Source organism: Priapulus caudatus, unplaced genomic scaffold (genome assembly GCF_000485595.1).
Source record: "Priapulus caudatus unplaced genomic scaffold, Priapulus_caudatus-5.0.1 Scaffold385, whole genome shotgun sequence".
Taxonomy (NCBI): Eukaryota; Metazoa; Priapulida; class Priapulimorpha; order Priapulimorphida; family Priapulidae; genus Priapulus; species Priapulus caudatus.
In genome coordinates, this window is record NW_014577446.1 from 215,269 (window position 1) to 228,961 (window position 13,693).

The 13,693-nt window shown below is 44.6% G+C and overlaps 1 protein-coding gene across 1 annotated transcript; it reads left to right on the plus strand.

The window, feature by feature from the left end:
- The first annotated feature begins 4,961 nt into the window (after positions 1–4,961).
- Positions 4,962–12,172, plus strand: LOC106809798 (inositol-trisphosphate 3-kinase A-like). The gene is made up of 5 exons (XM_014813002.1): positions 4,962–5,114; positions 7,003–7,152; positions 9,430–9,531; positions 10,521–10,592; positions 10,963–12,172. Exons 1-5 carry the CDS (start codon positions 4,977–4,979, stop codon positions 11,194–11,196), a joined length of 696 nt encoding a protein of 231 aa, XP_014668488.1. The 5' UTR covers positions 4,962–4,976; the 3' UTR covers positions 11,197–12,172.
- Positions 12,173–13,693: the final 1,521 nt, after the last annotated feature.

Consider the following 13,693-nt stretch of genomic DNA (forward strand, 5'->3'; position numbering starts at 1 on the left):
GCAATTTTGTATTGAGGTTTGGCACATTATTGATGGTAGCCACAACTTCCGCTGCGTTATTACAAGCAAGGATTTCTTTCGAAAAATTCAAGTACATTTTCATGAAATTCAAGGCACTTCCTTTCAAGCACCCAAATTCAACAGTTTACTAATTTCAAGTACCTTTTGTACAGGACCTCCATCAAATTCAAGGACTTTTTCAAGGTCCCTGTGCAAACCCATGGGGAATACTCTTCAATTTGTGGAAGGTGGGCGGGGAAAGAGGTTAGAGGAAGAGGAAAGTGGCGGAGGAGAGGTGTAGGAACAGGCAGGAAAGGCTGACATGGTGGCAGGGGGAGGTGTAGGAAGGAAGGAAGGTGTTGGCGAGCGGAAGAGTGTCTCAGGGAAGGAGGAAAGGTCGGCGGTGGAAGGTGTGCAGGGAAGGAGCAGGTGGGGGGCGAGGTGTAGGGAAGGGAGTGAAAGTGGGGGCGAGGGAGTGTAGGGAAGGAGGACGGTGGGCAGGGGCGGGTGTAGGAAGGAGGAGAAGGTGGGCGGCGGGGGAGTGTAGGCAAGAGGAAGTGGGCGTGGGAGCGTGTAGGGAAGGACGGAAGTGGAAGGCAGGGGGAGGTGTAGGGAAGGAGGAAAGGTGGGGCCCGGGGAGGTGTAGGGAAAGAGGGGTGGAGGCGGTGGAGGAGTGTATGGAAGGAAGGAAAGTGTGGGGGGGAGGGTAAAAGGAGGAAGGTGTGCGGGTGGGAAGTGTAGGGCGGGGAGGAGGAAGGTGGGGAGGGGAGGCTGTTAGGGAAGGAGGCGGTAAGGGCGGGCGGGTGTGAGGTGTAGGGAAAAGGAGGAAAGGGGTTGGGCAGTAGGGAGATGGTTAGGGAAGGAGAAAAGGTGGGGAGGGAGGAGCCCGGTGTAGGCGAAGGCGGAAGGTGGGGCCGGGGGGAGGTGTAGAGGAGGAAGGTGGCGGGTTGAGGTGTAGGAAAGGAAAGGAAGGTGGGCGGGGGAAGGTGTAAAGGAAAGAAGGAAAGGTGGGGAAGAGCGAAGAGGGGCAAGGAGGTAGATAGGAAAGGAGAGGAATAAGAGAGTGGAGGGGCGCGGGAGAGAAGGAGTGTAGGGAAAGAGGAGGAAGGATGGAGAGAGAGAAGAGGGTGGAAAGGGTAGGAGAGTAGGAAGGAGAGGTGCAGAGAGGAGGAGAGAAGATCAAGAGAGAGAGAGAGAAGAAGAGAGGTGTACGGAGGAAAATGGAGGGAAGGTGAGCGAGAAGACGAGAAGAGAGAGAGAGAGAGAAGAGCAAGAGAGGAGAGATAAGAGAGAAGAAGAGAAAAGGAGAAGAAGAAGAAGAAATAGAGAAGCAGCAACATGAGGAAGCAAGAGACGGAGAACATAGAGTAGAGAAAATAAAGAGCAAAACGAGGAGCGTAAAGTAGTCTGTCACGGACCCGTCAGCGCATCTGCCCTCTACGCTGGACGAAGTAGCATTCACTGCGTGAGGGACTCTAGCCCAATCCGCAGCAGAGACGATGCCAAACCCTCTGCGCGAAACGCCTGGAGCTGAAGGCTCATCGTGAAGCTATCTGGCAACAGGTGAGTTTACAAGGTCTGCTATCGACTATTAGAAGTCCGGCGCGAACATATATCTTGCGGCGCTGCATAGCCAATAGGACGCCGAATGAATGACTTATCGCGCAGCGCCAAAAATAATAGGCAAGGAGTAATGGGCATACCCATACATACAGTAGCAGCATGCAAGGCGCTAGTCTAAGCGACAGGAATTAACTACATAGGCATACATACATATCATGACCATACATACAGTTATGCGATAGCATCACATACACATACATACATAACATACAGTACGATAGCATAATACAGTTGTCAATACAAGCATACAGAGCGAAAAAGGACAAGAGAACGAAATATCATAGGCATATCAGACATACATACATACACACATAACATACCATACATAAATACACACAACATACATAAGCAGCCTTGACAGTACATCACATACATACCATACCATGACGCAGAGCAAGATGTAACGGAGAGCGAGGGAACAATACCATAGTCATAGGCGAACATACATACATACTATACATCACCATACCCAACATATCTATATCATACCATACATACATACATACATAACATACCATACATAACATACAACACACATCCGTACGCACACATACATCACCCATACACTAGCCTACGATGACCATACCATACCATACATACCCATACATACATACATCACAGACCAACATACATAAACGCATACATACATACCGATACATACATACATACATACATAACATACATACATACACTGATCCAGTAAACATACATCGGACATCACATAGGACATAACATACATACATACATACCCATACATAGCATACATACAGAGCATACAACAATACATACATTAGCAATCATACATGACATACAATAGCAATAAAAGCAGAGCATACCATGACATACATACATACAGACATACCATACATACAGAAATACATAAAGCATAGCATACTATACAAGCATACAGACATACCCAACCATACATACATCACATACAAACATACATACATATCATACATACATAGCATACCATACACACACACCACACACACACAACACACACACACACCACACACACACACACACACACACACACCACACCACACACACATAGCCATTACATTACATAACATACATTACATACCATAACAACATACATACATACATACATACCATACATACATACAACAGACAACATCATACCATACATACATACATACATATCATAGCATCACATTACATACAAGCACACATACAACAACAACATACATACATACATACATACATACCATACAACATACAGAGCATAATATATGTAGGCTAGAGTGAAAGGTAGAAAGTAGAAATAGTACAAGTTATCATGCAGAGTAGATAATAGGTATCTCTATTATCTACTCCAAATAATATATATAGGTATAATATATATAATATGTTATATAATTTTATTCGCAGACATCGCCTTACTAATAAGTTTTAGTCATATCACAAAATCCGCAATGGCTTGAAATAGTATCGAAAATAATGTTAAAATACTGAAGGCAGCAAGAATGAATGTTAAACCGGAAACAGAGATTTATACAATATATATAAAAAATTTACTGTAGTTATTAGTGGTAGTATAATAGGAAAATAGTGCCCATTAAAGGGACCATAGCGAGAGGATAAAGACTAAAGAAGACATGTTGCCTCTACCGGTCCCCTTCCTCACAATTAAATATTAGAGACCAATAAGATCTATACCTCTCGCCCCGCAGAACGCAGCATGAAGACCAAGCCCCTGAAACAGGTTGGACATCATACTATGCGGGGCGCCAGACTTTCATAAATCGGAGGATCCCTGGAGGAGCGGATCGAACCGTCGAATCAGTAATCTGAATACTGTATACAGAATATTATAGGATTATGTATCTATGAATCAACATCAAAGGAATTAGATGCGACGCCCAGGATTACAGTATATATATATATATAGATATATAATACTAGTGATATTTATATTAAAAATAACTGCAGACATATCTTGCCACGAAACCGCTTTTCGCTACTCTTCAGTGCCATTCTTCCACGAAACCTTTTAACACACACACACACCACAACACACACACACACACACACACACACACACGCGCGCGGCCGGCCGCGCCATGCCACCTGCCACACACAGCACACGACGAGCACTATGCATGCCACACACACACACACACACACATACACACAACACAACACACACCACACACACACACACACGACACCCCCACACACATGCACACACACACACACAGCACCACACACACACACAGCACACCACACACACGCCACACACACACACACCATTGCACACACACACACAACACACAACACACACACACGACACACACATGCACACACACAACACACACACGCACACACACACGCACCACGCACACCGCCACACGCACACGCCACACGTCACAACGACACACAGCAACCACAGCAACACGCACACGCACACCCGCCAACACGCACACGGCCACACGACACACGCAAAAAGACGAGGCACACGCCACACACACACACAGACACACACAACACACAACAACGCACACCACACAACACAGACGCACACACACACACACACACACACACACACACATAAGTTAAATGAGCTTAAAAAGCTATCTATAGACACGATAGACAGTTAAATGATGATCACAAATTACAGTAAGTCAGTAAAATCAGTCAGTAAATCAAGGTATGTTGTAGAAGTAACAGTGTTTAGAAGGGTTTATTAATGTGATCCAGGTAAGTTTTAGAGGTGACAGTGATTAAGAATGGGGTTATTAAATTAATCCAGGTATGTTTTGTTCTGTGTATGAATTCCGATAAAATGTCCGATAAAATGTCCTTGAATTTCTGATAAAATGTCCTTGAAAAGTCCTGAAGTCTTGAGGTGATTTTCAGTCCTGTATGAACCATGATTCCTGACACAACCAGGGGGTGGGAGGAGGGGGAAGGGTCGGAGAGGAGGCTTTTGGTTGTACTTGCCCTCCCCCCTCATACTGAGAATATCCTTAACGAGGCATCTGTGGGTTACAGTATCAATGGGTTACAGAATCCATGGGCTACAGTATCCTTGGTTTACAGTATCATTGGTTTACAGCATCCGTGGGTTACAGTATCTGTGGGTTACAGTATCCATGGTTTACAGCATCCGTGGGTTACAGTATCTGTGGGTTACAGTATCCATGGTTTACAGCATCCGTGGGTTACAGCATCCGTGGGTTACACTATCATTGGTTTACAGTATCCGTTGGGAACCGTATCCATGGTTTACAGCATCCGTGGGTTACAGTATCTGTGGGTTATAATGCACTCATGGGTGTAGGTGAGGTAGATGTGTTAATTACATGGTGGTGCCTTGACGATCCGGCATGATACCAGAATACGTGAAGATGGAGGACCTGCTAGCTGGCTTCACAACTCCCAGCGTGATGGACTGTAAGATCGGCGTACGAACCTACCTGGAGGAGGAGCTCGCAAAGGCGAGAGAGAAGCCCAAGCTGAGGAAGGTGAGTGCGAAGGAGGCAGCAGTCGGGGGCGCAGCGCTGTAGCTTGGATGCGGTAATCTACCGTTGTTGGGAGCTTGCCAAATTTATCCTCGGTTGTTTGTGAGCTGTCGAGTTTTTTGTACTAGAGTAACGCAGTTTTCTATGCGCGCTAATGAGCGAGTCAAGGTTGTGCACGTCTACGTGGTGTGAGTGTGTTACTGATGCGTGTAAGAACCGTACTTCTTTTCTTTGAAGGCTTTAGTTTGTTATTCATTCGTTTTCTTGCGGTAATAAATGCGCCAGTCGTTCTGCTGTACGAAACAGGAGGTGCTCAGTCAGTAGACCGGTGTAGTACCTTGTTGTCTTGCCTTGACTAACCTGTTATCGGTTTCCGTACTAATTAATCAAATCACGTAGAGTATCAAAAACATTGCAAGGATCAATATGCTTATTTGTAATTGCGTCGTGTACAGACAGAATATAATGGCAGATATGAAAATATAGTAAGTCATAGTACATAATCTATTGCTAGTGGCGAAAACCTGAGAAAACTAAACAATATTAGTCTAAATAAAATGTGCGCACGCGCAAGTCCTACGTTTGACAAGTCGTAAATAAGTTTGTATCGTCCACTAGCAGTCGTGTATCGAAGTTAGATACTTGTGGTAAGTCATTAACATAAATCAGAAAGCAGAGCGTACCTATTTCGTACTCTGGATGAACAAAAATCGTTGATATGGACATTGTGTTTGCGATTAGAGACATTAATCCTCTTATACCGTAGTGTTCAAGTTAAGGTAGGCGGGATATTATGTTGTTTATGTTTTGTTTGTTTCGTTATTGGTTACCCCTGATTGGTCAAGGAAAATTCGACTTGAACATTGTCTTCATCCATTAATTTTAGAAGCGGTTCATGAAGTTTGGATATTGCTAGTGCAGTAGCGTGGGGTTTCTGATTTTAAAATTGACGAGTGTATATCATTGTGGTTTGTAGTGTATTGTAACATAATTATTCCCGTTATAGAAAAGAGTATTGTATATTACTTTTTCTCATGGAGTTGCTTTTATTTGCGTAATAAGACTCGCTATAATTAGTTTCGTTTATTTAATATTACATCACGATTTGATTTTGAGTCATAAAAGGTAATGCGCAGCACATTTTAATCTAATTAACTAACGAATCTGAAAAATCTGGATTGGCAGGCCACTTCCCTAACGGTTCATAGTTATTTTACTAATGAGAATGAAAACATGAGTGTTGGTTGTTTACATTCGTGATTGATTAGCATCGGTTGCCTGCCAAGTTGTTTTTTTTTGGGGGGAGGGGGTATCTTCTGATTTGCACCATAATTTTTCAAGGCTGATGTTTGATCATGTTAAGCGCTACACTCTTACTGTACAGGAATAGAATGTTAACCGTGAATAATAGTTTGTGACAAAATTCAAACATCACACTTAGTTTGTTATAATTTTATATTATGCCAATATAAACTGGTGGGTGTGATGTGTGCAATAATGTGATCACTGCAGGAAAAAGGTTAACCACACCTTGCTCTGATTGTCTCATGCAGGACCTTTCCAAGATGATATAATTGGTGGATTCTGGTGCAATACAAATTAGTCTGATTAACTAACCGATCCGAGAATCTTCATCAGTAGCATATTCTCTTGAACGATGATCCTAGTCATTTTACTAACAAGTGTGCAAACCACGTGGGTTATTATTGAGATTCGTGCGTGAAGCGAAGGTCTGCACCATCACTGTGGGACGCAGATCCACTGTTCTACCCTGCGTGTGTTCGATTCGCCGAATCACTCGATGCCAGTGAGCTGTGAAGTTAGCAACGAGCATTAATATTATTATCATCGATATTCGCGATTGATTGATCGCACGCATCTCTCCCCGCAGGACATGTACGAGAAGATGATACAGGTGGATGCTGACGAGCCGACGGAGGAGGAGCACGCGCAGCGCGGAGTGACGAAGCCACGCTACATGGTGTGGCGTGAAAGCATCAGCTCCACAGCTTCCCTCGGCTTCCGCATCGAGGGCATCAAGGTGAGCTGCAGCGGCGGCGGCGCCCTCTGACAGGCTAATGCCATCTGGGGACGTGGTTTAGCAGCACCTGGTGGTTGCACTGTAGCGCCTTCTGTGAGATATCCCCATTTGTCGGCTGCGTGACAGCGACCCCTGCTGCCAGTGTTGTAGCGCTCTTTGACGGTTATGTGACAGCTTCCTTTGTCAGCTGCGTGGTGGCTTCCCTTCATGGTTACATGATGGGGGCACAAACAGTGGCGCCCTCGGGCGGCTGCATGGTGGCAACCCGTGTTGTGGCAATTTCATCAGAGTTGGTAGGGACTGTGATGCACTTACACGCAGTCGGATTTAGAATATTAACTGTCAGGATCTGGTATGGGGTCTTCCAAACATGGAAAGTCCTGTCTTTATCTATTTTGTCCACATTTTAATAACACAATAATACAATAATAATAACAAGTTTAATAATAATAATAATACACACAATAATAATAATAATAATAATAATAATACACACAATAATAATAACAAGTTTATTATACTGAAGATATAGATTTGTCTATATTTGTCCTGTTTTCTGTCTGTGAGGCAATAAAACTTGCTTGAGGCATAGGTTTGTTCACTGATTATTGAACAATGGTATGGGTTATAATGATTGCCTTTACTTTAAAGTAACTATTGCGAGAGTTTTCCAGTGTTTTCACCACTTTCATGACACCTACCGTTATTGCTTGAGTAATAGCAATTGTCTAGAGTAACAATAAAATGTCTTAGAACCTTCGTATTCACCAAAAAGTGCCAGTTTCGAACTACTAGTTTTTGTAAACAATCGTTTCCTGTCATCTTGAACTGTATGTACGTATGTATGTATGTATGTATGAACGGGAACCTTTAGATCGGTGTTTCCCTTTTTATTTTTGAGTTTCCCACCGGTAATTTCACTTTACCGGGAGATTTTGTTCCGAAGCTTCCAGGCTGATTCCAAGTAATGTTTAACCTGCTCTACCCAATCCCCATAACATCTATGTTCATTTAGCCCCATGATGGTGAGCATCACCTGCCTTTCCTCCAGCTGTGCAGGGGTGACCCCCACTTCTTGGAGCCTGTCCCACATAATCTTCCTTAGGTGTTTGTATGCCGGGCAAACTAACAGGAAATGCTTGAGGTCTTCTGGTTCTCCCTTATTGCACACAGTGCAATTTTCTTCCCCTAACCATCTCCTGGTTCTTTTATTTACGGGGAGGCATCCCGCTCTACATTGGTACAGCAGCTTACTGCCGATTTTATTATTATTACCTCCGCGCAACGGAGGTCATGTAATCGGTCTCGTGTGTGTGTTCGTGTGTGTGTTCGTTACCTCCGCGCAACGGAGGTCATGTAATCGGTCTCGTGTGTGTGTTCGTGTGTGTGTTCGTGTGTGTGTTCGTGTGTGTGTGTGTAGCGTTGGCGCGATCGATTCAGCACCAGCTCGCCTTAGGACGTCCAGTCAGCAGCAGCTCGCCTTAGGGCGTCCAGTCAACAGCAGCCAGCAGCGAGCCAGCTGTTATACACATGTATACATGTTACACGCTCGGGGAGGTATGCACTCTCCGTGAGTGCCCTCTGTCTAGTTGTAAAAGGTTTCTTGTTTAGGAAATATTTTCCCTTTATATAGCTCTAGTGTGCTTTTATTTACCATCCCCTTTCTCCATCTGACTGTGCTGCCTTTTATAATGATTTTCTCCACCGTATTGTTCCATGATTTGCTGTTTTCCCAGTCTCTATTTATCAATAACTGTTCTTCGTCATACTTTCCCCCCAGGAATTTTACTCGTCTATTCCAATCCGATGTAAAATTTCCTGCACTGATAGCTTTCGCTATTCCCCTGCATTTCCTCTCTTCATGTCTCTTCATCATCTTGAACTAGTTGGAAGTATGGATTAGCTTGTGGCGCCACCGCTTATCTGCCGTAGACATAGTACAGGATCTCTCAAATCATGCACTTGTTTTCAATTCATCACGGACACAAATACAAGTTTACCAATTCTGCCATTAGGCGTTATCGACATACGATAAAATTTATTGCTGTTACGATGTGGTCAAATCCATTTTTCTATACTATAACTGCATAAAATATTAGTATTTTTAATGTTGGTGTAATCAGTGATATTTCCGCTGTCAGGTGAGACTATATTCAGCTATATTTAGTTTTTCTGAGCAAAAATCTTGAAATAGTTAGTTTAAATCATGGAATCATGGAAAATGAACCTATTCTGTCATTCACAGGACTGCTGACACCGCTTGTTTATTTTGCACAGAGAGCCGACGGCTCGTCTACGAGTGATTTCAAGAAGACAAAAACAAAAGAGCAGATAGCGCAGGTCATGCGATGCTTCATCGATGACAATGACGAGATCAGAGTGAGTGCTATGGCTAATTGGCAGCCGCTAAATTTTCAGCGCGTTTAATTAGCGCTTCATAATTACTACTCAGGTTTTATCAATTTTGTCAGCTTTTACAACAAGTCTGCACACGCGTGCATGTTCACACACATGGTGTATTGTAACGCAGTGACGTCATTACATGCTCCCCTTTCAGTCACGTAGCTTCCAACGTTAGCGTAGGTGTTACTCATGGCATGTAACATACGATGCTACAGTAATGTGGCGTGCCAACATTCGTGAGCCACCATTTAAAAGTGAGATGTTTTTCGCAAACGAGCAAGAATCATCCGTTTTTAGAAGCTTTGGGATGTCAGCGTACTTTTCGTTACATCTAATTAGGCCGGATGTGTTGACATAGTCGACAAACAAAGTCTGGTTTTCTCGTATCAACATCAATTACAGCTGCAGCAACTCCTACAGAGAAATATTCTTTTAGCAATTATTGAACACGGCTCTGTGGTGTATTATTTTTCACGGGGTTTCCCTTGGTCTTAATTCGTTTGCGAGGATTCGTTTACAAATCTGACGTACACGGTATATGTTTGGTTCCGTTTTAACGAATGTTAATTCTATCACATCGTGCTTATCACACACATACTGGGTAACCTCGTGAATTTCGTACGTCCAAACAATATACACATGTGAAGGCAAACGTCACTGGACATGAAAGTGGCTCTCTGGCCCCCACATTAGACAGTAGAGTGGTTTTCTTAGATGATAGCACCTCTGAGATGGAGCCTTCCACTGAGTTTACCATGTTCAAAACCGTACCACCTGTGTTTGAAACCGTACCATCCCTGTTCAAATCCGTATCAGCTAGCAACCCTGTCCATCGCGTTGTGACTGGACAGGGATGGTCTGAGGCTAGGGCAGAGGTAGTGGACAATGTCCGAATGTCTCAGTGGCCCACGTTAACGTGCAATCGCAGCCTCGCCTAATCGCTTCGTTGTTTCCTCGTCCCACAGAAGAAGTATCTGCGGCGGCTGAAGGCGATCCGTACAACCTGCGAGACGTCCCCGTTCCTCGCTGCGCACGAGGTAAGATCCCTCGCTTGAAGCAATGCGCGAGTCGACCCATTGAGACCGCGCCCGCAGGTTCGAAGCGATCGGTAACACTTGACTGCCGGTGTATATATCCGACGGATGTGCTGCACCACGACATGACCCAAGCGCCTTGCCGCGTGCAAAGGAATTCGCCCGTAACGCAATCGAACAGCTGCGATGCGGCGAAACATGCCGGAAACGATCAAAGGTTTTCGATTCGGTTATCGTGCCGCCTCGTTTCTGCTTTACCGTTGCGCTTTTGGATCATTGCAGCTGATTGGCTGTTGTTTTTTCACACTGCAGCTGATTGGCTGTTTTTTTTTCACGCTGCAGCTGATTGGCTGTCGTTTTTTTCACGTTGCAGCTGATTGGCTCGTCGCTGCTGTTCGTGCACGACACGAGCGGCTACGCAAACGTGTGGATCATCGACTTCGGCAAGACACTGCCACTACCAGAGGGCGCTGCGGTGACGCACACTGTGCCGTGGGTCGAGGGCAACCACGAGGACGGTTACCTGATCGGTGTACAGAGCCTTATCAGCGTGTTCGAGAGCTGCGCGCCAATGCCAGGTCAGGCGGCGAAGAACGGAGAGCACTGATTGACCGGGAGCTCCTGCAGCCAGCTAATACTTGAGCAGCGAATGGACGGAAACTCCTGAAGTCGTGATTGGATGGGAGCTCCTGCACGCCCGGCCACATCCAAAGCCATGATTGGATGAAAGCTCCCGCACTCCCGGCCACTGACTTGAGCTGTGATTGGACGGGCACTCCCGCACCCCGGCCACACACTGAGCCATGAATGGACGGGAGCTCCCGTGCCCCCAGCAACAGCCCTCTCTGAGGGGCGGGGTGGATGCTGCAACGATAGGATTCGTAACAATCGCGCTATGCCTATCGATGATTTTACACGTTGATTTTATCGGGGACAGACAACCAGATCTCGCGATGCAATCCGGGTGGTAATCACGCGCCTGCGAGGTGTGTTGGGCGAAAACGGCTTGAGATTGCAGTTATAAATGGAGTACACGCAACCGTATTGAAATGTAAATTGTATTGTAGATATTCGTTTAGAGATTGTGATACGTGTCACAAGGTTATTGCAACTTCAGGGTCATCCAAAATTATTGCCATGCACACTATATGCTATGTACAGTGCGTCGAAAGCTGTCTTCTCTATTGAGATTTGTGAATAGTATTATCATGTTATCCTTTACCTGCCCGTTTTTCAATTATTCACCTAGTTATTATATGTATTGCCAGCAAATACTGCACCACCCGCCATAAGCTAATGAGTGACACCAGGTGTCACTAGCTGTCGACTCAATCGTGTGTGTTTGTGTGTGTGTGTGTGTGTGTGTGCGCGTGCGTGCGTGCGTGCGTGCGTGCGTGCGTGCGTGTGTGTTTAAGGAAGGGGATTGGTTTATATTAAGGCCGGAGACTGTACTATGGGCTTCACCTTCCAGCACGTAGCGCGTCGCTGGGGTTGTTTGCGTGCTGAATATTTATCATTGTTATTCGTGTTAATATTTTACCCCTACCACGGGGTGCGAATAAAAGATATTCACTTTCTCCAAACCTTGCGGTTTTTCTCGTGAATGTTGGATCTCTCGTGCAGCCTCAAGTGATTATTGATCACTGCATGTAACGGCAAAGTTATTGGAATTACAACACCAGAGGTTGATCTGGAGATAGTGACTGGAGGTGGTCTTGTGAATGCTGAGTGAAAGGGATGGGGTAGAGAACTACAGATGTTTTCGAGAATTCGGCTGTAAAAGATTTTGTCTACATATTTGCATAGTTGGACATGAATTCACGATGTTTTGTCGTTGGCGTGCGTGTGTGCGAGCGTGCATGCGCGCGCGTGTGTGCATGCGTGTGTGTCTGTGTCTTTGTGCATGGCCGTAAGCCTAATTTTCCATTAAGGGTCTGCACAAATTTAGAGTATATGAAAAAGTTTTATGCCATTTTGGTGTGTGATAAAAACACAGATATCCCTACTTGAAATTAACCTTTTTCACAAATGGCAAGGCCTTTTTTCACAAAGTGCAAGGTGGTTGATCGGAGATCGGTTTTTTTTAATCCTAAGTTTATCTAATTTCTTGGAACTAAATCCGGTCCTGTAGCGTCTCAATGAGTTAATAATAAGTGCTTTATGTCCCACGTACATTACACAGAGCTAAATTAGTAGCGCATGTGTTTGAGAAACTCACTAGAAAATATTGCTATTGCTCATTGCAATGATTAAGAGATACCATAGCCCTAGACATATCAGTACTACATCATAGATGCGAAAGGATTTTGGCTGAAAACGCCAGCCACTACACTATATATTTTTGGTGTTCGCAGCCAAGAGCGAAGTTGTGAGCGGTACCATACAGTATAAGCTATGGATATCATACCAGACAAACGTGTTCACGTTCATGATGATGTGTGTATATGCGTTTTTGTGCGTGCGTACATTCGCGTATTGCTCACAACTTCGATGCATGTATCGGTGGAATAGTACGGTTGATGACAACAACGCGTGGCCGATCGTGGCACGTCCACGTATGAGTATAAGCTTTTAATACGAGTGCGTGCGTGCATGCGTGAGCAGGGGGTGCTGAACGTAATACGAGTATATGTGGTGGTAAATATGTCCTGCGGTGCAAAGCGGTGGATGTTGGGGTCGTAGAATAGGGTTGCAGTCCAACGGATTTTGACTGTATAGTTTCTATTTTAAAAGTTATTTATTCTTTTACACAGATACGGCAAATCTTTTCATTAAAATCATACTTTATCCGTCATAAAGGGCGTGGGGGAATGGGTCGGACTCATTGAAGATGCGACTGGGATACGTCCCTGGACACCAGCCCGTGAGCATTCTTCGAATTTCTATGAAGTTTTATAAATTAAAAGTGCTATGCAGTGGTGTACAGCATGGGGAAATGTATACAAAAGTAATGTACAAAGATATGTATGCTACGAAATATGGTTATTACTCACCAACCTTACTTCATAGCATACATACTTGCTGTCTTGCTTTATGCCACTGCATAGCATACGTGTGGCTAAATGTTAAGTTTTACGACATTATGAGAACTCGCACACAGTCAG

Excerpts from the sequence above, each read along its gene's own strand:
- LOC106809798 (XM_014813002.1), top strand. The coding sequence starts at position 4,977 with ATGATACCAGAATACGTGAAGATGGAGGACCTGCTAGCTGGCTTCACA. Across the intron at positions 5,115-7,002 it reads AGAAGCCCAAGCTGAGGAAG|GACATGTACGAGAAGATGAT; the intron begins GTGAGTGCGAAG and ends CTCTCCCCGCAG. Across the intron at positions 9,532-10,520 it reads ATGACAATGACGAGATCAGA|AAGAAGTATCTGCGGCGGCT; the intron begins GTGAGTGCTATG and ends CTCGTCCCACAG.